The 27,303-nt window shown below is 36.6% G+C and overlaps 3 protein-coding genes across 3 annotated transcripts in view; 1 reads left to right on the top strand and 2 right to left on the bottom strand.

The window, feature by feature from the left end:
• Positions 1–27,303, top strand: part of LOC141387232 (potassium channel subfamily K member 18) — a 123,783-nt gene that overhangs the window by 55,901 nt on the left and 40,579 nt on the right. The gene's annotated exons all lie outside the window — the stretch shown is intronic.
• Positions 5,415–6,110, bottom strand: LOC141387235 (uncharacterized). The gene is made up of 2 exons (XM_073956595.1): positions 5,971–6,110; positions 5,415–5,898 (listed from the first exon to the last, which is right to left on the bottom strand). Exons 1-2 carry the CDS (start codon positions 6,013–6,015, stop codon positions 5,449–5,451), a joined length of 495 nt encoding a protein of 164 aa, XP_073812696.1. The 5' UTR covers positions 6,016–6,110; the 3' UTR covers positions 5,415–5,448.
• LOC141387234 (uncharacterized) lies at positions 14,227–14,919 on the bottom strand. Its single transcript, XM_073956594.1, has 2 exons — positions 14,791–14,919; positions 14,227–14,722 (listed from the first exon to the last, which is right to left on the bottom strand). Exons 1-2 carry the CDS (start codon positions 14,836–14,838, stop codon positions 14,273–14,275), a joined length of 498 nt encoding a protein of 165 aa, XP_073812695.1. The 5' UTR covers positions 14,839–14,919; the 3' UTR covers positions 14,227–14,272.

Genomic DNA, 27,303 nt, shown 5'->3' with positions numbered 1-27,303 from the left:
TAGATGCATTTCCATAACCACAGAAATATAAGTAGATGAACCTCCAACAAAGCCATCACTTAAATGTTTCAGTCTCGGGTTAAATGTTCGTATTTGTTGTTTGTCACGGTGTGTCTTAACCAAATTTAAATGGAAGGTGCTTACACCTGGGAAGTTTTTGCAGATTCTGAAACTACAATGCTCATAGATGAGAAATCTCAAGAAACAAAAAAATCGCCGGAGGGATTTTCAAATAAATCGCGATTTAAGTTCACGTTTTTGGGGTTCTTTAGGTTTTTACGATTTTGCTTGGAAACCGTGAGTCCTATGTAAATGGTCCTATGTAAAAATGTTGTAGCTGTAAAAATTCTCCACAAGATTGGCCATTATGATATTTTCGTAGGTTTTACCGTTTTTGAGATATAGAAGTTCAAATTGAGACAATGCACTGGCTGTATCGTTTCCTTATAAAACAATATCATGCTCAGTGCGCCTTAACTAACTTTTGATGAAAACCGCTTAACATGGGAAGATTTCGCTGTTTCTGAAACAGCAATGTTCATAGATAAGAAAAATAAAAAAATCAGAAAAAATAGCCGGAGGGATTTTTAAATAAATCGCGATCAAAATTCGCAATTTTAGGGTATTTTAGGTTTTCACGATTTTGCTTGGAAACCGCAAGTCGTATCGAAATGAGTCTAAAGAAAACGTTGTAGCTGTGAAAATTCTCTACAAGACTGACCTTTAGGTTTTTTTTCGTAGGTTTTATCATTTTTGAGATATCTTAAGTCTTCAAGATTTTGGTTGGAAACCGCAAGTCATATCAAAATAGGACTAAAGAAAATGTTGAAGCACTGAAAATTCTCTACAAGATTGGATGATTTATTTTTTCCCAGGTGGTACCATTTTCAAGATATATAAGTTAATTTGGAAAATTGCAGTAATGACATTGTTTTATGAGGAGGCGATACAATCAGTGCATTGTCTCAATTTGAACTTCTATATCTCAAAAACCGTAAAACCTACGAAAATATCATAAAGGTCAATCTTGTGAAGAATTTTCACAGCTACAAAATTTTCTTTAGGCCCATATACATAGGACCCGCGGTTTCCAAGCTAAATCGCGAAAACCTAAACAACCCCTAACAAGTGAGCAAAGGCTATAGTCGGGACGGGGCCGACCATGTGATACCCTACACCACTACCCCTGTGCATAAGCTTTTCATTGGTAAACATTTCTTTTAGGGAATATAATCCGACTACCACCAAAAATTATATGCCTCTTTCTCTCTAAGACCCCCATAAGCAACCCAAATTTCGTGACCATCCGAACAAAATTACGACCTGTAGCTTGATTGCAAAAAAATGGAAGAATTGGATGCATTACCGACTATTGTGGTATCTCCCTTGTTTGACCACCTTCGCCAACCTGCTTTACACCAATGTAAAGGTAATATTTTCATCTTCCATTGACAGACTTTGCCGTTGGAATACCCCTACTAGAAGCCAATATATTCACAAAGAATAAAACTTTGAATTTGTCTCCAAATGAGTTTTTCCCCATGCCGACCCCTAAAAATTATCAGACTATCACCAAAATCAATAGGCTTCTCCCAATGTGGGGCCCCCATCTACCCCCAAAAATTTCGTCACTATCCGATCAAAATTCCAACTTCTAGCGTGATTACAAAAAATGGAAAAATTGGGTATATTACTGAATTTTGCAATATCTCGGTTTGCTCACTTACGCCAACATACTTTGCATCAATATAAACGAGATCTTTTCTTCTTTCATTGACGGGTATTCCTTTTGGAACACTCCAACCAGAAGCGGAGATATTCGCATAAGAAAAAAACGTTGACTTTTCTCCACATAAGCTTATCGCTTATTCCGACTCCTGAATATTATCCGACCATCACCAAACTAAATAGGCTTCTTCCTCTGTGGGACCCGCATCAACTCCCAAAAAATTCGTGACGATCCGATCAAAATTGCGATCTGTAGCGTGATTACAAAAAAATCGGAAAATGGGATGCATTACCGATTATTGCGATATCTCTGTTGTTTGAGCAGCTACGACAACCTACTTTACATCGTTGTAAAGGTGATATTTTCTACTTTCCTTGCCTGTTAAAGAAACAGAGATATTGGCTTTGAAATAAAACGTAGACCTTTTCTCCAAATAAGTTTTTGGCCATTCCGACCTCTGAATATTATCCGACCATCATTAAAATCAGTAGGTTCCTTCCTCTGTGGGACCCCCATTAACCACCAAAATTTCGTGACGATCCGATCAAAATTGCGACCTGTAGCGTGATTACAAAAAAATCGGAAAATGGAATGCATTATCGACTATTGCCATATCTCTGTTATTTGACCACCTACGACAACCTACTTTACGTCGTTGTAAAGGTGATATTTTCTACTTTCCTTGCCAGGTTTTGCTTTAGATATACCTCTTAAAGAAACAGAGATATTGGCTTTGAAATAAAACGTAGACCTTTTCTCCAAATAAGTTTTTGGCCATTCCGACCTCTGAATATTATCCGACCATCATTAAAATCAGTAGGCTCCTTCCTCTGTGGGACCCTCATTAACCACCAAAATTTCGTGACGATCCGATCAAAATTGCGACCTGTAGCGTGATTACAAAAAAATCGGAAAATGGGATGCATTATCGACTATGGCCATATCTCTGTTATTTGACCACCTACGACAACCTACTTTACGTCGTTGTAAAGGTGATATTTTCTACTTTCCTTGCCAGGTTTTGCTTTAGATATACCTCTTAAAGAAACAGAGATATTGGCTTTGAAATAAAACGTTGACCTTTCTACAAATAAGTGTTTGCCCATTCCGACCCCTGAATATTATCCGACCATCATCAAAATCAATAGGCTTCTTTCTGTTTGGGACCCCCATTAACCCCCAAAATTTCGCGACGATCCGATCAAAAATTGCGACCTGTAGCGTGATTACAAAAAAATCGGAAAATGGGATGCATTATCGACTATGGCCATATCTCTGCTATTTGACCGCCTACGACAACCCACTTTACATCGTTGTAAAGGTGATATTTTCTACTTTCCTTGCCAGGTTTTGCTTTTGATATACCTCTTAAAGACACAGAGATATTGGCTTTGAAATAAAATGTTGACTTTTCTCCAAATAAGTGTTTTCCCATTCCGACCCCTAAATATTATCCGACCATCACCAAAATCAATAGGCTTCTTCCTCTGTGGGACCCCCATTAACCACCAAAATTTCGTGACGATCCGATCAAAATTGCGACCTGTAGCGTGATTACAAGGTTTAGGTGGACAGACGGACAGACGGACGGACGGACACACATAGCCAGATCGACTCAGCTCGTCGAGACATTCATTTTGGTATATATAAGTATGGGTCTACGACCATTATTTCGATGCGTTACAAACTTTTTGGCCAAAACCAACTTATAATACCCTCCCCACATAGTGGTGTAGGGTATAAAAATTAACGTCATTAAAAAATAATTTAAAAAAATCCACCCCACTGACAAATAATTTCAAAAAAATCCACACCTTTGAAAATTATTTCAAAAAAATCCAAGACTTTCAAAGAAAAACTATGCCCTTAAACAATTTTAAAAAGATCCATGCCTTTAAAAATTATTTCAAAAAAATCCACGCCTTTAAAAGTAATTTAAAAAAAACAAGCCTTAAAAAATAATTTAAAAAAATCCTTGTCTTTGAAAAATAATTTCAAAAATATCCACGCACTGATAAATAATTTAAAAAAATCCAAACCTTTAAAAACTAATTTCAAAAAAATCCACACCTTTAAAAAATAGTTTCAAAAAAACCCACGCCATTAAAAAATATTTTCAAAAAAAAAAATCCAACCCACTGACAAATAATTTCAAAAAAAATCACACCTTTGAAAAATAATTTCAAAAAAATCCACGCCTTTGAAAAATGATTTCAAAAAATCCACGCCTTTAAAAAATAATTTCAAACAAAAATCCACACCTCTAAAAAATAATTTAAAAAAAAACCACACCTTTGAAAAATGATTTAAAAAAATCCCATAATAAACATGGGAAAGAGTTCATTTGGCCACAAGAAAAGAACACACGAGAGGTTTTAGGAAAGGTACAGTGGTAAAGGAGATTTAAGGGTGTGGTCTTTAAAATAATATCCAACACTTTGATAGTCTTTGAAAAATAATTTTTAAAAAAATCCAAACCTTTGAAAAATAATTTCAAAAAATCCACGCCATTGAAAAATAATAAAAAAAATCCATGCCAATCCAAAATCCAAATCCATGACAAATAATTTCAAAAAAAAATAACACTTTTGAAAAATAATTTCAAAAACATTAACGCCTTTAAATAATTAATTTCAAAAAAATCCACACCTTTGAAAAATAATTTGAAAAACATCCAAGCCTTTAAATAATTAATTTCAAAAAAATCCACGTCTTTAAAAAATAATTTCAAAAAATCCACCCCTTGGAAAAATAATTTCAAAAAATTCCCAAAATAAACAAGGGAAAGAGTTCCCAAAATAAACAAGGGAAAGAGTTCATTTGGTCACGAGAAGAGAACACACGATAAGTTTTAGAGAAGTTACAGTGGTAAAGAAGATTTAATGGTGTGGTCTTTAAAATAATATTCAAGCCTTTGATAGTCTTTGAAAAATAAAAAAAAAAATCCAAGACTACGAAAATTACTTTCAAAAAAATTCAGACCCTTGAAAAATAATTTCAAAAAGATCCATGTCTTTGAAATATAATTAGAAATAAATACAGTCTTTGAAATATAATATTAAATAAATCCAAGTCTTTGAAAAATTATTCAAAAATGTATACCTTGAAAAATATTGTAAAAAAATCCACGCCTTTGAAAAATAATTTCAAAAAATTCCACGCCTTTGAAATAAAATTTAAAATAAATGCACGTCCTTGCAGCTTCTCGACATCCAGCTTCCGTTCTGTGTTAGATCGCACTTTTGCCGCAATATTAAGACGAGTGTGTACCTTTGCTGCTACAAGGAAATGGTCCGAATCGATATTCGCTCCTGGAATCGATTGGACATTTATCACACTAAACGAGTGTCTTCCGTCTATCATAACATGATCAAGCTGGTTTCTGGGGATATCCACGAGGCCTTGTTTATGTCGAAGTGTTGGAACCTGGTACTGCTCACTACCATGTTTTTTGCCGCTGCAAAATTGATGAAGGCTGAATTTTCCGACCGTGAGACCAAAGATATTTTCTGATTTAAATCAAAAAATTAAAGGGTGTTATAATGAAATAAATAAGCAAAGAATAAAATGCAGCAACGATTTGTATACCGAAAGCAATGAAATAATTTCTTCCTCCCGAAAAGTTTCTTAAAATGGACTTGCGACCTTTTCTTGTGAATCAGACACGATTTAACAAGTTAACAAATTATTTAATATTCTTTTTATTTATATTCTTTTCTTCAACAATTTCTAATTGTATATTTATCAAAAACACTTTTTTTCAATTGACCGAATTTTGGATTAGCAAACCATGTCCGGAGATCTGCTTGAAGTTTTTCCATTCCATTGTCATTGAAGATTTTTACAATATTTTCCGGTGTTCTTGGTAGGTCCATTACAAAATACCCCATAATTCCCACTAAAGCATCAATGAATTTTTTGGTGTTTTCTACACACTCCTCTCCAGTTGAAGCCGCTTCATAGTTCTGCTTTTTCTGAAGGAAATCTTGAAAACCTTTTCTCAAATAACTTTCATCATCATCATCTTCTTTCTGTGGCAATTGGGGTAAAATTTCTTCGATAAATAAGTCAAGTTTATTTGCAATTTGCAAGAGTTCTTCATACTGAGAGGCATACAATTCTTCGTCTTCAGCTTCCAGGCCAGTTTCAATGGGTTGGCATGGAAGGGTCTGGAATGAAATTTTATTTTTCAAATATTTTTTATATATGTATGTAAATAATATTCTTCTTTTTAGACTTACCATAAACAGCGTAAAGCTGATTAGAATTATAAATGTCAAATTCATTTTGCTGTTGCGCTAGTTCTTCTGGACTCTGTGACTTCCGAATATTATCTGCGGAACGCATTGCTTTTTGAAATTGGATTCTTTTCGATTAGTTGATTATCATGAAATTATCACCATGTTTTCGCGCTTTGGCGAATAAATGACCATATGAACTTTTTGTGAGATTAAATTAGGTTATGGTGTTATCACATCGACTAGTTCATCCCTTACGTAAGATTATTAAGCCGAAAAAATTATTTTTTTTAAAAAATGCAAAAATAATAAAAATGCGGCTACAGCGAAGCAAAGGGAATGGAAAAAAGTACAACATTAAAAAAAAAACAAAGAAAAGCTTTTTCAGTTTCTGAGCAATATTTGCTTTAAAAGAAATACCCTTTCCTTTTTATGTTTGCCTGTTAAGGCGGCAATTATCATATGATTGAATCGGAATGATCAGCAGATTTTTTTTTTTGCAAATGAAAAAGAATGCCATAAAAAATTGTACACTAACTCCAACATTAAATGTTTCGCACTTTTTGATTAATGGTGCTCATCTTCCCCAACAATTTTCGATGTATGTACCGTAGTTATTGCTAAAGTGAACAAGTAAAAAAGTATCAATCGACTTTACCGACAGAGAAATACCCTCGGCCTATTTAAATCGAAACTTTCGTCTACGGTCAGATCGAATGTATTTAGGGTCTTTTCAGTATTTTGTGGCGTTTTTTTGGACGTTGGAACTTGCCGACGAAAATGTGGATTAGGATTAAAGTTCAAAAGTGTTGCAGAGGAGGTACTTAAAGCAATGGACCGACATAGCCCACTATGGAAGTGGATCTTATTTTGGGAGTCATATCATTTCGATAGATATCGCGCCCACTAGTCATTTCAGAGAATCATCGTATAACTGCCTCTATAGTTTTTTTTTCTGAAAGAAAAGGTGCTTCTATGGACTTTTTCTGTAAGAAAAGATGCTTCTATAGACCCTTTCTGAAAGAAAGTGTGCTTCTAGAGACCCCTTTTTACAGAAAATATGCATCTGTAGATCCTTTCTGAAAGAAAAGATGCTTCTATTGACCCTTTCTGAAAGAACGTGTGCTTCTATAGACCCCTTTTGAAAGAAAAGGTTCTATAGACCCTTTCTCTAAGAAAGGGTTCTTCTATAGAACCCTTCTGAAAGAAAGGGTATTTCCATAGACTCTTTCTGTAAGAAAGGGTGCTCCTCTAGGCCCTTTCTAAAAGAAAGGGTGCTTCTCTGGACCCTTTCTGAAAGAAAGTGTGCTTCTATAGATCCCTTCTGAAACAAAAGTTGCTTCAATAGACTCCTTCTGAAAGAAAGGGTGCTTCTATAGAATCTTTCTGAAAGAAAGGGTACTTCTGTAGAACATAAAACATTGTTCCACAACATCCCCTACGGTACAAGGGAGACTTCTCTCATATCAATGAGTGCATACCATTGCACCACAGTGTGCTTCTAGAGACCCCTTTTTACAGAAAATATGCATCTGTAGATCCTTTCTGAAAGAAAAGATGCTTCTATTGACCCTTTCTGAAAGAACGTGTGCTTCTATAGACCCCTTTTGAAAGAAAAGGTTCTATAGACCCTTTCTCTAAGAAAGGGTTCTTCTATAGAACCCTTCTGAAAGAAAGGGTATTTCCATAGACTCTTTCTGTAAGAAAGGGTGCTTCTCTAGGCCCTTTCTAAAAGAAAGGGTGCTTCTCTGGACCCTTTCTGAAAGAATGTGTGCTTCTATAGATCCCTTCTGAAACAAAAGTTGCTTCAATAGACTCCTTCTGAAAGAAAGGGTGCTTCTATAGAATCTTTCTGAAAGAAAGGGTACTTCTGTAGAACATAAAACATTGTTCCACAACATCCCCTACGGTACAAGGGAGACTTCTCTCATATCAATGAGTGCATACCATTGCACCACGGTGGCTTCTGTAGAACCTTTCTGAATATAAGGGTGCTTCTATGGAAACTTTCTGAATGAAAGGGTGCTTCTATAGACTCTTTCTGTAAGAGAGGGTGCTTCTCTAGACTCTTTCTGTAAGAGAGGGTGCTTCTCTAGACTCTTTCTGTAAGAGATGGTGCTTCTCTAGACTCTTTCTGTAAGAGAGGGTGCTTCTCTAGACCCTTTCTGAAAGAAAGTGTTCATCTGAAAGAAAAGTTGCTTCAATAGACCCCTTCTGAAAGAAGAGGTGCTTCTATAGAATCTTTCTGAAAGAAAGGGTGCTTCTATAGACACTTTCTGAAAGAAAGGGTGCTTCTATAGAATCTTTCTGAAAGAAAGAGTGCTTCTATAGAATCTTTCTGAAAGAAAGAGTGCTTCTATAGAACCTTTCTGAAAGAAAGGGTGCTTCTATAGAATCTTTCTGAAAGAAAGGGTGCTTCTATAGAATCTTTCTGAAAGAAAGGGTGCTTTTATAGAATCTTTCTGAAAGAAAGGGTGCTTCTATAGAATCTTTCTGAAAGAAAGGGCGCTTCTATAGAATCTTTCTGAATGAAAGGGTGCTACTATAGACCCTTTCTGAATGAAAGGGTGCTTCTATAGACACTTTCTGAATGAAAGGGTGCTTCTATAGACACTTTCTGAATGAAAGGGTGCTTCTATAGACACTTTCTGAATGAAAGGGTGCTTTTATAGACACTTTCTGAATGAAAGGGTGCTTCTATAGACACTTTCTGAATGAAAGAGTGCTACTATAGACCCTTTCTAAATGAAAGGGTGCTTCTATAGACACTTTCTGAACGAAAGGGTGCTTCTATAGACACTTTCTGAAAGAAAGGGTGATTCTATAGAATCTTTCTGAAAGAAAGAGTGCTTCTATAGAACCTTTCTGAAAGAAAGGGTGCTTCTATAGAATCTTTCTGCAAGAAAGGGTGTCTATAGAACCTTTCTGAAAGAAAGGGTGATTCTATAGAATCTTTCTGAAAGAAAGGGTACAAGGGAGACTTCTCTCATATCAATGAGTGCATACCATTGCACCACAGTGTGCTTCTAGAGACCCCTTTTTACAGAAAATATGCATCTGTAGATCCTTTCTGAAAGAAAAGATGCTTCTATTGACCCTTTCTGAAAGAACGTGTGCTTCTATAGACCCCTTTTGAAAGAAAAGGTTCTATAGACCCTTTCTCTAAGAAAGAGTTCTTCTATAGAACCCTTCTGAAAGAAAGGGTATTTCCATAGACTCTTTCTGTAAGAAAGGGTGCTTCTCTGGACCCTTTCTGAAAGAAAGTGTGCTTCTATAGATCCCTTCTGAAACAAAAGTTGCTTCAATAGACTCCTTCTGAAAGAAAGGGTACTTCTGTAGAACATAAAACATTGTTCCACAACATCCCCTACGGTACAAGGGAGACTTCTCTCATATCAATGAGTGCATACCATTGCACCACGGTGGCTTCTGTAGAACCTTTCTGAATATAAGGGTGCTTCTATGGAAACTTTCTGAATGAAAGGGTGTTTCTATAGACTCTTTCTGTAAGAGAGGGTGCTTCCCTAGACTCTTTCTGTAAGAGATGGTGCTTCTCTAGACTCTTTCTGTAAGAGAGGGTGCTTCTCTAGACCCTTTCTGAAAGAAAGTGTTCATCTGAAAGAAAAGTTGCTTCAATAGACCCCTTCTGAAACAAGAGGTGCTTCTATAGAATCTTTCTGAAAGAAAGGGTGCTTCTATAGAATCTTTCTGAAAGAAAGGGTGCTTCTATAGAATCTTTCTGAAAGAAAGGGTGCTTCTATAGAATCTTTCTGAAAGAAAGGGTGCTTCTATAGAATCTTTCTGAAAGAAAGGGTGCTTTTATAGAAGCTTTCTGAAAGAAAGGGTGCTTCTATAGAATATTTCTGAGTGAAAGGGTGCTTCTATAGAATATTTCTGAGTGAAAGGGTGCTACTATAGACCCTTTCTGAATGCTTCTATAGACACTTTCTGAAAGAAAGGGTGCTTCTATAGACACTTTCTGAAAGAAAGGGTGCTTCTATAGACACTTTCTGAAAGAAAGGGTGCTTCTATAGACACTTTCTGAAAGAAAGGGTGCTTCTATAGACACTTTCTGAAAGAAAGAGTGCTTCTATAGAACCTTTCTGAAAGAAAGGGTGCTTCTATAGAATCTTTCTGAAAGAAAGGGTGCTTCTATAGAATCTTTCTGCAAGAAAGGGTGCTTCTATAGAACCTTTCTGAAAGAAAGAGTGCTTCTATAGAACCTTTCTGAAAGAAAGTGTGCTTCTATAGGATCTTTCTGAAAGGAAGGGTGCTTCTATAGACACTTTCTGAAAGAAAGGGTGCTTCTATAGAATATTTCTGAAAGAAAGGGTGTTTCTATAGAATCTTTCTGAAAGAAAGGGTGCTCCTATAGAATCTTTCTGAAAGAAAGGGTGCTTCTATAGAATCTTTCTGAAAGAAAGGGTGCTTCTATAGAATCTTTCTGAAAGAAAGGGAGCTTCTATAGAATCTTTCTGAAAGAAAGGGTGCTTCTATAGAATCTTTCTGAAAGAAAGGGTGCTTCTATAGAATCTTTCTGAAAGAAAGGGTGTTTCTATAGAATCTTTCTGAAAGAAAGGGTGCTTCTATAGAACCTTTCTGAAAGAAAGAGTGCTTCTATAGAATCTTTCTGAAAGAAAGGGTGCTCCTATAGAATCTTTCTGAAAGAAAGGGTGCTTCTATAGAATCTTTCTGAAAGAAAGGGTGCTTCTATAGACACTTTCTGAAAGAAAGGGTGCTTCTATAGACACTTTCTGAAAGAAAGGGTGCTTCTCTAGACCCTTTCTGAAAGAAAGTGTTCATCTGAAAGAAAAGTTGCTTCAATAGACCCCTTCTGAAAGAAGAGGTGCTTCTATAAAATCTTTCTGAAAGAAAGGGTGCTTCTATAGAATCTTTGTGAAAGAAAGGGTGCTTCTATAGAATCTTTGTGAAAGAAAGGGTGCTTCTATAGACCGTTTCTGAAAGAAAGGGTGCTTCTATAGACCCTTTCTGAAAGAAAGGGTGCTTCTGTAGAACCTTCCTTAATAAAAGGGTGCTTCTGTAGAACCTTTTTTTAATGAAAGGGTGCTTCTGTAGACTCTTTCTGTAAGAAAGAGTGCTTCTCTAGACCCTATTTGAAAGAAAGGGTGCTTCTCTAGATCCCTTCTGAAACAAAATTTGCTTCAATAGACCCCTTCCGAAAGAAAGGGTGCTTCTATAGACACTTTCTGAAAGAAAGGGTGCTTCTATAGACACTTTCTGAAAGAAAGGGTGCTTCTATAGACACTTTCTGAATGAAAGGGTGCTTCTATGGACACTTTCTGAAAGAAAGGGTGCTTCTCTAGACCCTTTCTGAAAGAAAGGGTGCTTCTCTAGACCCTTTCTGAAAGAAAGGGTGCTTCTTTAGACCCTTTCTGAAAGAAAGTGTGCTTCTATAGACACTTTCTGAAAGAAAGGGTGCTTCTATAGACACTTTCTGAATGAAAGGGTGCTTCTATGGACACTTTCTGAAAGAAAGGGTGCTTCTCTAGACCCTTTCTGAAAGAAAGGGTGCTTCTCTAGACCCTTTCTGAAAGAAAGGGTGCTTCTCTAGACCCTTTCTGAAAGAAAGGGTGCTTCTTTAGACCCTTTCTGAAAGAAAGTGTGCTTCTATAGAATCTTTCTGAAAGAAAGGGTGCTTCTATAGACACTTTCTGAAAGAAAGGGTGCTTCTATAGAATCTTTCTGAAAGAAAGGGTGCTTCTATAGACTCTTTCTGAAAGAAAGGGTGCTTCTATAGACACTTTCTGAAAGAAAGGGTGCTTCTATAGACACTTTCTGAAAGAAAGGGTGCTCCTATAGAATCTTTCTGAAAGAAAGGGTGCTCCTATAGAATCTTTCTGAAAGAAAGGGTGCTTCTATAGACACTTTCTGAAAGAAAGGGTGCTTCTATAGACACTTTCTGAAAGAAAGGGTGCTTCTCTAGACCCTTTCTGAAAGAAAGTGTTCATCTGAAAGAAAAGTTGCTTCAATAGACCCCTTCTGAAAGAAGAGGTGCTTCTATAGAATCTTTCTGAAAGAAAGGGTGCTTCTATAGAATCTTTGTGAAAGAAAGGGTGCTTCTATAGAATCTTTGTGAAAGAAAGGGTGCTTCTATAGACCGTTTCTGAAAGAAAGGGTGCTTCTATAGACCGTTTCTGAAAGAAAGGGTGCTTCTATAGACCGTTTCTGAAAGAAAGGGTGCTTCTATAGAATCTTTGTGAAAGAAAGGGTGCTTCTATAGACCCTTTCTGAAAGAAACAAAAGTTTCTTCAATAAACCCCTTCTGAAAAAAGGATGCTTCTGTAGAACCTTTCTTAATAAAAGGGTGCTTCTGTAGAACCTTTCTTAATGAAAGGGTGCTTCTGTAGACTCTTTCTGTAAGAAAGAGTGCTTCTCTAGACCCTATTTGAAAGAAAGGGTGCTTCTCTAGATCCCTTCTGAAACAAAATTTGCTTCAATAGACCCCTTCCGAAAGAAAGGGTGCTTCTATAGACACTTTCTGAAAGAAAGGGTGCTTCTATAGACACTTTCTGAAAGAAAGGGTGCTTCTATAGACACTTTCTGAATGAAAGGGTGCTTCTATGGACACTTTCTGAAAGAAAGGGTGCTTCTCTAGACCCTTTCTGAAAGAAAGGGTGCTTCTCTAGACCCTTTCTGAAAGAAAGTGTGCTTCTATAGAATCTTTCTGAAAGAAAGGGTGCTTCTATAGACTCTTTCTGAAAGAAAGGGTGCTTCTATAGACTCTTTCTGAAAGAAAGGGTGCTTCTCTAGACTCTTTCTGAAAGAAAGGGTGCTTCTATAGAATCTTTCTGAAAGAAAGGGTGCTTCTATAGAATCTTTCTGAAAGAAGAGGTGCTTCTATAGAATCTTTCTGAAAGAAAGGGTGCTTCTATAGAATCTTTCTGAAAGAAAGGGTGCTTCTATAGAATCTTTCTGAAAGAAAGGGTGCTTCTATAGAATCTTTCTGAAAGAAAGGGTGCTTCTATAGAATCTTTCTGAAAGAAAGGGTGCTTCTATAGAATCTTTCTGAAAGAAAGGGTGCTTCTATAGAATCTTTCTGAAAGAAAGGGTGCTTCTATAGAATCTTTCTGAAAGAAAGGGTGCTTCTATAGAATCTTTCTGAAAGAAAGGGTGCTTCTATAGAATCTTTCTGAAAGAAAGGGTGCTTCTATAGACCCTTTCTGCTTCTATAGACCCTTTCTGAAAGAAACAAAAGTTTCTTCAATAAACCCCTTCTGAAAAAAGGGTGCTTCTGTAAAACCTTTCTTAATAAAAGGGTGCTTCTGTAGAACCTTTCTTAATGAAAGGGTGCTTCTGTAGACTCTTTCTGTAAGAAAGAGTGCTTCTCTAGACCCTATTTGAAAGAAAGGGTGCTTCTCTAGATCCCTTCTGAAATAAAATTTGCTTCAATATAGAATCTTTCTGAAAGAAAGGGTGCTTCTCTAGACCCTTTCTGAAACAAAAGTTGCTTCTCTAGACCCTTTCTGAAACAAAAGTTGCTTCTCTAGACCCTTTCTGAAACAAAAGTTGCTTCAATAGACCCCTTCTCAAAGAAAGGGTGCTCCTATAGAATCTTTATGAAAGAAAGGGTGCCTCTGTAGAATCTTTCTGAAGGAAAGGCTGCTTCTGCAGAATCTTTCTGAATGAAAGGCTGCTTCTGCAGAATCTTTCTGAATGAAATGGTGCTTCTATGGAAACTTTGTGAATGAAAGGGTGCTTCTATAGATTATTTCTGTAAAAAAGGGTGCTTCTCTAGACCCTTTCTGAAAGAAACGGTGCTTCTATAGACCCTTTCTTAAGGAAACGGTGCGTCTATAGACCCTTTCTTAAATAATGGGTGCTTCTATGGAAACTTTTTGAATGAAAAGTTGCTTCAATAGACTCCTTATGAAAGTAAGGGTGCTCGGTCTGTGCCAATCTATATGGAAATCGGTTTAGATTTGGATACAGCTCCCATATATATTTTCGCGATTTCTCGTATTTGCTGCACCAAACATCCTATATCTGTTTAATTTTGATGAAAATTGGAATGTGTGATGGAATTTTGTCTAGTAATAGGGGTACCATATTATATAGGAATCAGTTCAAGTTAATATATTTCTCCTATAAATATTTTACATATTCACAGTGGTGTAGGGTATCATATAGTCGGCCCAGCCCGACTATGATCCTTTCCTTACTGGTTTTGAACTGTCAGACTGATTCTTTTTTACTTGTTCTAAGACGAAATTTAAGATTAATTTTGCAGCATTTCAAAAATTTTTATTCACTTATGTCTTTATTTGATTTTTCTTCGATTTTCCTTTTAACAATGTGTTGAAACATATTTTTCAAATTCTCTACGATCAGGTTTTCCATATACTCCACTGGCACGTTTGGCATCGAATTCATCACGGATCTGCTTCATGCCATTATCATTTAAAACTTTCACAACATCCTGGAGACCTGTCGAATTCGAATGGCCATACATGTAAACACTGATAAAGGCATTTTGGGCATCAAAAAATTCCATAGATTTCTCTTCACAATCCTCAGCGGTGGCAGTTTTATAATCCTTTTTCAAATCTAAATATTTATGGAATTTGCGACGATAAAAATCGAATGTCTCTCCTTGTGGCAACTGAGGCAAAGATTTCTCAATCAAAGTTTGCAACTTTTCCGAAATTTGTTTGGCTTCTTTGAGCAAAAATGCAAAGTGGGCATTTTCTCCGGATGTTTCAATTTCATTGGTGGTGGTGGGAAGGCCTTGAAGGGTCTAAAATGAAAAATAAAATTATTAATTTTTTTATCGGATTAATAAGAGATTTTATTTTTTTGGGTTACCTTAAAAATCACCACAAAGCTGATTATTATGGGAATAATTATTTTCATTGTGTTCCGTACTGACTGATGATTTTCAATTGTGTTATTATTTCAGACATTTGCATTTGCGTTTTATAAATATTATTGTCCTTATCTCTTCAATTGATTGTCTGCCTGCTTGACCATTCGAACTTTTGCTTGAGATAAGAAAAAAAAAATTATATTTAATCAATTATTATTATTATTTTTATTTTATTTTATATTAATTCCAGATGTGCAACGAAATTTAAACTGAAATATTCTTACAAATTCTTTTTTCTAAATGTGCAAATAGATAAGACGTGTTTTACATTAACACAAATTCAAAAAAAAAAAAAAAAAAAAAAGAAGAATCAGATTTCTACGATTTAGTGTAGAATGGAATGATTCCAGATGCAATTGCTAAAAGTATTAAATGAATACATCTTTCGAATCTTTGAATGAATATATTATTGGGAAAATATTGATAACCCAGATCGGACATTGTAAAATTACGTATTTTAGTAGTATAAACTAAAATAACATCATCAGGATAAGTCATCGGTTCCTGATATTGTATGTGAAAATGCGGGGATGGTCTACGGCTATTGTCCAGTGAATATATATCTGACGTACGAGTCCTAACATCTATGATTTTGGCATGGTCCTAGATACTATAATGATGGCAGCTACTCCTGCTCTAACAAAATTGACTGAATCAACCCTTGAAATCGAAGTAACTAGCCATATCCTAACTAATTTTTTTATGATCATTCATGATACATACATGTATGTCGGTTTGGATGGTGTGAACGATAACTCTAGAAGGGAGCAAACTTTGCACATCATATTGTTCCTCCCAGTTCGGGTTCGAATATGGACTCCTTCGGGTACCTTCCACACAAAATTCGAATAAAGTCAACTTCAAGATAATTCTCGCAGGGAGTTTCTGATTGGCGTAGACTTTGCACATCGTATTATTTCATCCAGTCATGTAGGAGGTTGGAATATGGACTATATCGGTCCACTCCTTCGGGTACCTCATACACAAAAGTTAAATTTTTTTTGTAAAATGGTGTGAACGATAACTCCGAAGGAAGCAATCGATTTGGTCCAAACTTTCCACATAGAATTATTCCTTCCAGATATAGATCGGCTTGAATATTCACTGTATCGGTCCACTCCATCGGGTAGCTCCCACGCATAATTCGGAAAAAGTGGAGTTTAAGGGCTCCTCTCGATCGTTTTGATTCTTTTTTCAGTTGGTTGTTCATAGCGGCCTCATTTTCAACGGAACAATCTTTTTACATAGTAAGTCCATATAATGCCCCAAAAAACCGCCGGCAAGACTTAGTGTGCAAAATAACTCTCAAACTTTTTCAAACATTTCTTACAAACTTAGATTAACGTAATTTAATATTTTGAGTTCTAGTTGTATCAGAAGATTGCTTATTAAACATTTTTTTGAATGCCAATGATTTGGTATAGCCCCACATTACCCACATTACGATACCTACAGAGGCTGAGGGTATATATCCGTCAGCACAGCTGACTGATACTTTCTTACTTGTTTTAGTTCCGGCCTATCATCTGCAGACAACAATCCTACACTTATATAAAGTGGAAATGGCACATTAGAAACTATTTCCCGGACAAATATCTCGTAAATAAGGATGATGATCCGAAATCTCGAATCCCGAAAAACCGGTGTTTTTCGGGATCACTTCAATACCGAATCCCGGTATTTATTTGTTCCGGGTCCTGGGATTTTTAAGCTGCTTGTTAATGCGATTTTATCCACATATGAAAAAATAAATCTCTCTAAAATTAGTTGTTGAAAATATAATTGATAAATTACGCCACCAAGGGTACAATTTTGAACACATTTATAAAATGTTCCGTTAAGGAATATGTCAAAGAGAGTTTTTTCTTCTTTCGAAAATTAAGGAAAGTAGAACGCAACTGTAATAATTACTTCAATTATAAAGCTATTCGCACATAAGTTATCCGCTAATGCAGATCGTTGGAAGCGCCATTCTTAAGCTGTTATAACAGTTATAACAGCAGAACTCCCTTTGTGTCAGTAATGGGTTCCTCAAACTGAAAAGACAAAAAGTTAATTAAGATTTTCTATGGAAAACCCTGGAAGGTTCGGTGATCGGTTCCAGGGTTAAGATAAAATTAACATTTTAAGATCACAATGCAATAAGAATCATCTTGCGAATTAGCTTTTTTGGTAAGGGAGTCATTTCTCCCATTTCTGTTCCTGTTTGTACCCTCAGCATTTATGCTAACTAGGGTATATACTCTTTCATACGGGCAAAATGTGCCTCATCGAAATAATGGTTTTAGACCCCAAGTATGTTTGGACGAAATCCGTTTCAGACAATTTGGAGTCGATTTAGCAATGTCCGTCCGTCCGTCTGTCTGTCTGGCTAGCTGGTGCGCACGATAACACTCGAACGGATCAATCGATTCGATTCGGTATCTAAATATTTTGTTCAGATTTGATTTAAGTTCGAAGATGGGCCATATAGGTCCACTCCTTCAGGTACCTCGCAAAACTTGTATCCACGATAACTCTCGAAGGAAGTAACCGCTTTGATTTTTGCTGTAGTAACTTGTATTCACTGCCCCCCAACGACGGTACAAGTTTCATCAGGGGCAAGTCCATATTAATATAATTGTTCCACAAACATCCCTGATGGGACAAGGGAGACTTCTCTCATATCAATGAGTGCACGCCGATTCATATTGGCTCAATGATATGGGACCTACTTTTTATTGCCGAGTCCGAACGGCGTGTCTTACGACACCACTTGTAGAGAAGTTTTTCATGGCTTAAATACTCAGGAAATGTCGCCAGCATTACTGAGGGGGAATTTTGCCACCGTTGAAAATTTGATGTTGCTTGGCCTGGGATTCGAACCGCAGACCTTCTGAGTGCAAGGCGGACGTGCTAACCATTGCACCACGGTGGCCCCCACCATATTTCCCGAGAAAAAAAAAAGAAATGTGCAAAAACCCCCATGACACCGTGTGTAGTGGTTGGAACGCAAGATAACTCTGGAACGGATCTGCCGATTCGGTTCAAAATTTGGACTACGTAAAATTTGTCCCAACTTAATTTAAGTTCGATGATAAGCTACATCGGTCCATACTTTACACATCCTAGTATGTCTACCAGATATAGATTAGGTTTAAATATGTACTTTATTTGTTCACTCCGTCGGGTACCTCCCACACAAAATTTCGGATAAATTCACTTTAAGGCCCGCTCTCGAACCACCTTGATTTCTGTTGAAGCAACCTGCATACGCTTCACAGTGGTCCCACTTGTATGGAAAGGTGCGACAAAAATATTTATAATCGTCGGATCAATCTGATTTTTTCAGTATATGCTAAAAATAAGTAAAAAATACTTTAGCCAAAAATCATCAATATGGGTCCAGTATTTCCTATAGCCCCCATGTAGCGGTAACACCCGGTTTCAGGTATTTTGAAGCTTTTATCTACATTTTCGGCCCTTATTAGCTGTACTTTGGTATTTAGGGTTTACAATGGTCAAAAACCTTCTGCGCCAAAAATGGTGGTCCAGGTTTCAGTATATCTCTCATATTACGATACCTCCCGATTTCAGGTATTTTGAAGATTTTATCAACATTTTCGGCCCTAATTAGTTGTAATTTTCCATTTGGAGTTCTCAGTGATCAAAAACCTTCTGCGCCGAAAATTGTGGTTTTAGGTCCAGGTTTCGGTATAGCCCTCATGTTACGGTACCTCCCTATTTCAGTTATTTTGAGGCTTTTATCTACACTTTCGGTTCGAATTGGTTGTAATTTGCTATTTGGAGTTCTTAGTGGTCAAAAAACGTCTCCGACTGGTATCGTGGACAGGATAGGAAACAAATTATTCCATCTGATGTCAGAATATTTCATAGTAGGGGATATAATAAAGTACGGTGCGACCGAACTTTGCATTTTTACCTGTTTTCATATTATATCGACGCCTCCAAACAATAGTATGCTAAGTCGACTTAGCATGTTTTCAAGTTCTTTACATTTTTACATTTTACGTCCTTTAACTTGAATTCTGTCAAATTTTGGTAATGATCGGTCAATCCGAACAGAAGTTATAAACAAATATTTACTTAGCATAGTACTGAAGGTCAAAGAAAACTGTTAACTTTGAGAGCTTCTCCTGCAAAACTCACTTTTCAGACTTAGCATACTATTATTTGGAGGTGTCGATATGTAACATAATACATACATATATTAAGAATATACAAATGTAAAAAACACTCTCATAAGTAGATCCCAAAACAAAAATGTCTAAATCTTTAAAGAAAAAAACCAAAACAAACAATTAAAACACAAAACAAAGAAGAAACTGAGAACTAAGTAATACGGCATATTCACTGAAACGACCAGAGGCATCGTCAGTATTTTTAATGTCACACACGGAAATGCAAATATATTCAGCTGGAACCAAATGTTTTGTAAACTTGACACTATTACGAACATTCTTCAAAAAATTTGGAGATTGGCGAAGTTAGTAAAACTCAACTTCAATTTTTAGGATTTGGAAAAATCCAAAAAAAAAACATTATAAAAAATGTGATTTCCAGCACATTTTATGCGAATAATGTGTACACATTTTTATGTAAAAGTAATTAGGAAACCTTGTACTAAAACTTCCATTTCGAAAAAAATAATTTTATCCTTTCAATTTTGAGTTACTTGCCTTAGTTTCAGTTCCAAGATGGGCAAAATCGGTATTTCCCCCAATATTTAAAAAAAATTTCACTAAAATGGTATGCACGATATATCTTGAACGGGGCAACCAATTTGGTCCAAACTTTTGATCTCCTAATATTTTGTCCAAATTTAGTTCAACTCGGTACTCGGTACCTTCCCCACAAAAGTTCAACATTTATGTCTAAGTGCAGTTTAGGGTCAGTTCGAAGATCCTTGAGAAATGTATACCGATGCTGTTCGTTGTGGTCCCGTTTACAGCGACATTATGTTTTCCGTGGGCAAGTCCATGCTTCCTGGCATACTGATCCAAAAGTTATACTATGACCCACTAGTGGGCGCTATATCAATCGAAAAGATGTGACCCCCAAAATAAGATCAACTTCCATAATGGACTATGTCGGTCCATTCTTTCAAGTACCTTCTCCGCAACATTTTGAACTTTAATCCTAATCCACATTTTTGTCTGCAAGTTCAAATGTCCAAAAAGAGTCACAAAATTCTGTACGTGATGAAAGTTTCGATTCATATACGCTGAGGGTATATCTCTGTCGGCAAAGCCGACCGATACTTTTTTACCTGTTTTTTATTACAATACTATTTTCTAATTTTATTTCCTTCAATTTATTATATTTTTTTTTCAAAGAAAAATTAATTTTTTGCTTCATAAAACACTCCTATAGTGGTAAGTTGCGACAAATCCCACAGTCCCGAAATTGCCCCGAAAAATCCCGAAAACCGGGGTTAAAGTACTTCGAAATCTCGAGTCCCGGGATTTTTGAAAACCTGTTCCGTTCGACATCCCTACTCGTGAAGGACTTAAAGAAGTGGGCTAAAACCCATTTTAAGTATAAATAAACGCCGGTTATGAAACGACAATCACATGGTATCATTCAGAGCGTCATCGATCATAAAAGCACATTGAATGCCAAAACCAATCAATGTAACCGAATTGTAAAATACATAACATAATCTATCTATACATATTGTGTACGAAAATTACATTTAAGTAACCTTTACTTATATCGTTCTTAATTATATGGCCAGGTGGATTTTGAACAATTTCAGTAAAGTGCGGTTTCTTTCGTATAAACGAAACGTTGGAAGTAAATCATGTTTTGGCTTTATTTGAAAGCGCTTACCGTGTACTTTTTTTACAATTTTTAATAAATATAAATATTTATACGTTTGCAACGAAACAAGGCAAATACTTTTTTAACGCTGAACATAGGTTTCAAACAGGAAATTTTTTAAGTTTCAAAATTTTAACCGTTCTTTGCGCTGAATAATAAAAAACACTTCAAATCATGCGAAAATATATAGATTTTGGAAATACCGATACATGCCGTTAGTTGGCGCAGTGTCAAAGTTGGCACTTATACATTATTTGTTGTGTTGTGTCGCTGCATAAATATAGAGAAATGAGACCAAATTTATAATGAATCAGGAAGCTGGTGGTGAGTACTTTCATAATATTTAAAAAAGTAACAAAAAAATCGGTAAAATTAGCGTAGCAAAATCAATATTTGTATGTATATTGGAAATTATTTTTTACAAATAATTTTTAAATGTATTTAAACTTTAAAAAAAAGTGTCCAAATTTGTCCACCTCCAAATCGATTCTGGGAGCTAGTAGGGGGTCTGCACTAATAAATTAAGAAGTAATTTCTTGCTCAAATTTGCCACAGTTAAAATAAAGTGGAATTTTGTATTTTAATATGGGTGATTTTTTTATAAATTCCTGTTGTGACTGTATTTAACATCCATCCAATTGAAATATAACGGTAATACCTACATTTATAGAGCGATTTTCCTTAAAATTCATATTTAGGGGTTTGAGAGCGTAGAAAATAATGCTGTAACATTTTTTTGAAATTAGGTCCACCTTTTGTAATAGCTCCCATATAACAGTACCACCGATTTTCAATATGTTGGGTGTTTTAGCGGCACTTTATGACCGATTTGGCTGTAATTTGGTATTTCGACTCCTTGGGAGATAAGAATCCGTCATATCAAAAATTATTAAAATATGTCAATGTTTTGGTTTAGACCCCACCCAACGGGACCACCATGTTCAACGAATTTTGACAATGTTTGGTAATTTTTGGCGAAAAAAACTAAAGAATTGCTGTTTTTAAACATTTATTATAAATTATGATCAATTTCAATACAAAATGGATGCTGAAATAGTTTTGGCCAGAAAATTTCGAATTGAGACCATAGTGCGCTGTCGTTCTTAATTATATGGGTGCCACTATAATTTTACCTTGCGTTTTTAAGTGTTTTGAGGAGTTTAGATTCATTTGTTGACCGAACTAACTGTAATTTGGCATTTGAGGTTCTCAGTGGTCACAAAATTTCTCCAACAAAAATTGTCAGCATGGATCCCCACTTGGACATAGGTGGCGCCCAATTGAAGACATTTTTAGAAACATTTTTAGACATAGTTTAGATATTTGGGGTTTTTGCGATCCTAGAATATCACCACCTAATATTGTAGACAGCAAAGAAAACTAATTCTTTCATTTTATTTCAGAATATTTTATGGTGGAGCGTATAAAAAGTTCGACCTAGTAGAATTTAACGACTTTTTTTTGTTAAAGATTTTTTTTCGGAAGCATCAACAGGCCGCTATATTTTTTTCAGGGCGTTGAAAAATATGATCAACAGGCCGCTAAACTTGCTTTTGTAATTTTTAACTTTATGGGGGGAGCCACCATGGTGCAGTGGTAAGCACGTCCGCCTTGCACTCAGAAGGTCTCCGGCTCAATCCCCGACCAGAACATCAAAATTTTCGGCCGTGGCAAATTCGCTCAGTGTAATGATGGCTTTCATTACCTGAGGATTTCAGCCTTGAAAAACATTTCTATAAATTATGAGACAGCAACAAAAAGTAGGTCCGATATCATTGAGCCAATCGGCGTGCTCTCATTGATATGGAAGAAATCTCCCTTGTCCCATTTTTTGGGGACTACCACAACAAAAAAACCACACTCTCATAATATCATTCTGGAATCTTCGAAATGTTTCCCCTTTTTTGTTCTTCAAACAACATTTCAATAAGCACTTCATAAAAATTTGCACAATTCATAAAAAACACAGCCACAGCCACAAAAAGTCTACAACTGCAGCATTCAAAAGAAAATACCCGGCGCGACAGGAGGTAAATGAAGTTCCTGGCCCGTGTATAAAAGATTCATTATTAAACTTAGTCTACAAATCAATGGTGTTAATTGCCAATGCCGTATAAATATATAAATCAAAACAAATAATTCAAATCATAGAAGAGCACGGCATTAATTAGCCAAAAAAATGACCGGATTTTATGGTTAAAATCTGAAAACAGCCACTTAAAATTTTCGTGATTATTTATTTTGTGGCTAAGGCAAGGTAATGTAAGATACGTTAGTGCACATTGCTGATGAGTAAGTTAAGGTATTTTCTTGATTTGTTGCTGTTATTGTTTTTCATGGCAAATAAATTTTTATTTTGAATTATGTCTATTTAAGAAGAATTTGTAAACGATTTGATTTTTGTTTTGGGGGAAAAACAAAAACGACCAACAAAAACACCGCTGAACTTTTGTTTGCTATTTTGTTGTTCGATTTGTTTATTGCTCCATGATTCTTTCTTTCCAGTGGCAAGTTTGTTTCTTTTCTTTTGCGTTTTTGTGTACTTAACATTGCAGCTGTGGAGGCTTTTTGAAGGAAATTTTGTCAAAAAAAAAAAAATAAAAAAATAAACAATTTCTTGGGAGAGATGTTGTCTTGTGGGGACTCAAACATTAAAGGTCGGGTTTCTCGTTTTTTTTATTTATTAATCTATTTATTATACAAATTCGTTAAATTCAATACAAAGTAGTCCCGCGCCAGAAGGCATAAGTGGGACGAGTTAGCAATTTATAATACTGTTATATATTGTGCTTCATAAAAGTTTACTTCATACATACAAAGTTATAATTATTTGAATATAATATAGTATTTATTGTTACAACAGAAGTGATTCAAGATCTTCAAGAATGTGTTTCTTACAAGCAGATTTAAAAATTGAAATCCGTTGTATACTTTTTAAATTTATAGGGAGATTGTTATAAACCGTACCTCCAACGTATTCTATTCGTTGTTTGGATTTTTCTAATCTACACCTCGGAACTCTTAAATTAATCATATTTCTAGTACCGAAATGTGATTGATTCTGGCAGAATGATATTGTGTGGTATCCGATATTTGACAAACATCTAAAAACATATTTCAATATGCCACATTTCAGCGCCTTATTTTGTAAAGCAAAGTCAAGTCGTGTTTATAAGTATAGAAAAGACATACGTCGTCAGCAAACATGAATAATTGTCCATTTAACTGTACATTTTTTATATCATTCAGATAAATTGAAAATAGCAACGGACCAAGACAACTAGCTTGAGGTACTCCGTAATCAATAGAACCCATGGAACTTTGCGATTTATTTATTGTGACATACTGCATTCTATTAGACAGGTAACTTCTAAAAAGCAATAAATCTCTAGTTTGTACTCCATAAAAGGAAAATTTTTCCAATAAAATCTCATGATCGACAAGCTCGAAAGCATTGTTAAAGTCAAAAAAGATTCCCGCTACTCCATGAAATCCCTCATCTTACTTACTTACTTACTTAGCTGGCCCATTACAGGCTTTTGTTCTATAGGCCGAACTAAGAAGAGATCTCCATTCCTCTCTATTTGTTGCTTTGCACTCTGGAATACCGCGCCTTTTCATCTCATCATCCACTTGTTTGCGCCATCTATTCCTTGGCCTGCCAATTCTGCGTGCACCGCCATGTGGCATGTATTCATACGCCTTTTTAGCGGGTTCATTATCGTTCATTCTTATGATATGGCCTAGCCAACGCAATCGCTGCATCTCGATACTTTTAACTATATTGATGTCGTTGTATAGCAGATACAGCTAGTGGTTCATGCGACGTCGATATTCACCGTCAACGCAAATCGGCCCGTAGATCTTTCGAAGAATTTTTCTCTCAAACACACCAAGCACTGCCTTATCTGCTTGCGCAAGTACCCATGCTTCGGAGCCATACATTAGCACGGGTAGTATCAGCGTTTTGTATAGTGTTATTTTTGTTTGACGAGATGTGGCTTTGTTTTTAAATTGCTTACTTAATCCATAGTAGCATCTGTTGGTCAATACAATTCTTCTTCTTATTTCACAACTGATGTTGTTTGTTGTGTTTATGGCAGTGCCGAGGTAGACGAAGTCTTTAACTACCTCAAACTTATAGGTACCAACTTCTACGGTTGGTCCGAGCTCTATGGACGCTTTGCGCGTCGACACCATCAATTTGGTCTTTTCGCCGTTTACCGCCAGACCCACTTTCGCAGATTCTGCTTCGACCTTCCTAAAGGTATCAGTTACTTCCTTTACTGATAGTCCCATGATGTCTATGCCATCAGCATAGGCAAGTAACATGTGACTATTGGTGTAGATTTTGCCACTTCTTTTGACGTTTGCCTCTCGTATAACCTTTTCTAGCAGGATGTTGAAGAGGTCACACGAAAGGCTGTCTCCTTGTCTGAAACCTCTTTTGGTACCAAACTCTTCCTATTTTAACTGAGGACCTCGTGTCAGTTAAAGTCATTTTACAAAGTCGGATGAGCTTTGCGGGAATACCAAATTCAGACATGGCTTGGAATACCTTTGAACGCAGCGGGCTGTCGAAGGCTGCTTTATAATCGACAAAAAGGTGGTAGGTGTCGATCTGCATCTCTTGGGTCTTCTCCAGGATTTGCTGCAGGGTAAATATCTGGTCAATGGTGGACTTGCCAGGTCTAAAGCCGCATTGGTATGGTCCAATTATCTCGTTGACCATAGGCTTTAGTCGTTCGCACAATATCCCTGACACGATCTTGTAGGCAATAGGGAGTAGACTTATGCCCCTATAGTTAGAGAATACAGTCTTATCTCCCTTCTTGTGGACGGGGCACAGGATACTCAGGTTCCAATCGTCGGGTACTCGTTCTTCCTGCCAGATGGTGCTAACTAGCTGATGAATACACCTTATCAGCGTGTCGCCTCCGGTTTTGAACAGCTCGGCTGGTAAGCCATCGGCCCCTGCTGCCTTATTATTATTCAGCCGATTTATTGCTGGGTGGTATACATTCTATACCATCTCCTGGGATTGGATCTGCGGTATCATCGTCTTCGCCACTATTGGATACCAGCAGATTGGAGAAATGTTCCTTCCATATTCTGAGCACGCTATCTGTATCTGTTACCAGATTACCTTGCTGGTCTCTACAGGAGGATGTGCCTGTACCAAAGCCATCTGTTTGATGTTTCACTCTTTGGTAGAATTTTCGGACTTCATTCTGGCTCCTGTACATCTCGATTTTTTCACACTCCCTCTTTTCCATTTCTCTCTTTTTCTTGCGGAAAAGACGTTTCTCTTCTCTCCTTTTCTCCCGATATCTCTCTCGTGCGCTACGCGTTGCTACTGATTGTAAAGTAGCTCTATATGCCGCATTTTTATCTTCGGTAGCAGCACGTCACTCCTGGTCATACCATGAATTCCTTTGTGGAGGTCTCTGGAATCCAAGTATGGATTTTGCGGCTGTTTGCATGGAGTGGGCAATATTTTGCCATTGTGTTGTTATGTTATCGGGACAAGGAGTGCTCGCGTTAAGCAATTGGGCTAGTTGAGTGGAATATGCTGTGGCTATCTGTTGTGTTTGCAGCCTATCGATGTCCAACTTCCGCGTTGTGTCTGTTCGTGCTTTATTTGCAACGTTTAGACGGGTACGTACCTTTGCTGCAACAAGATAGTGGTCCGAATCAATGTTTGCGCCTCGGAACGATCGTACATCCAACACGCTGGATGAATGTCTTCCATCTATCACAACATGATCAATTTGGTTTCTTGTTTTCTGATCTGGAGACAGCCAGGTGCCCTTATGAATATCGAGATGATTAAATCTGGTTCTGCTAACTACCATGTTTTTTGCAGCTGCAAAGTCTGTCAGCCTCATACCATTGTCAGATGTTTCACTGTGGAGACTGAATTTCCCGACTGTTGGGCCAAAGATATTCTCCTTTCCAATTTTGGCATTAAAATCGCCTAGAATGATTTTAATGTCATGGGCAGGGCAACGGTCATATGTTTCTTCTAAGCGCTCGTAAAATATATCTTTGGTCTGTTCGTCCTTTTCTTCAGTGGGAGCATGAGCGCAAATAAAGCTGATGTTGAAGAATTTAGCTTTTATTCGAATTGCAGCAAGTCTTTCATTCACTGGGGTGAAGCTGGATACCAGATGTTTTAGTCTCCGACTAACTACGAATCCGCAACCAAACTCATGCTTTACGTCATGGCAGCTATAATACAGTGCGTCACCTTTAGGTGTTGTTGTGACGCCTTTCCCAATCCATCGTATTTCCTGTATGGCAGTAATATCGGCCTTGTACTTTTCAAGTACGTCTGCCAATGCGAAGACTGCACCTTCTCTATAAAGAGTGCGAACATTCCAGGTGCAGATTCGCAGATCATGGTCCTTAAATATATTGTTCCTCAAATATCCAAAAAGCTGATCATGAATAATTCTTTCAAAAGTTTTGTCTATAGTTGAAAGAATTGCTATAGGTCTGTAATTTTTTACATCAATTGCATTAGTAATCTTCGGAATTGGCACCACCTTGTGAATTTTTAAGATATTAGGATATAAAGATTCATTCACCATGTCATTAAAAATATTAGTTAGGAAAGAAGAAAGTTC

This window comes from Musca autumnalis, unplaced genomic scaffold (genome assembly GCF_047663935.1).
Source record: "Musca autumnalis isolate F117 unplaced genomic scaffold, ASM4766393v1 scaffold_5, whole genome shotgun sequence".
NCBI classification, from domain to species: Eukaryota; Metazoa; Arthropoda; class Insecta; order Diptera; family Muscidae; genus Musca; species Musca autumnalis.
The sequence above is the reverse complement of the archived record's forward strand: the minus strand, read 5'-3'. Positions and strand labels throughout refer to the sequence as shown.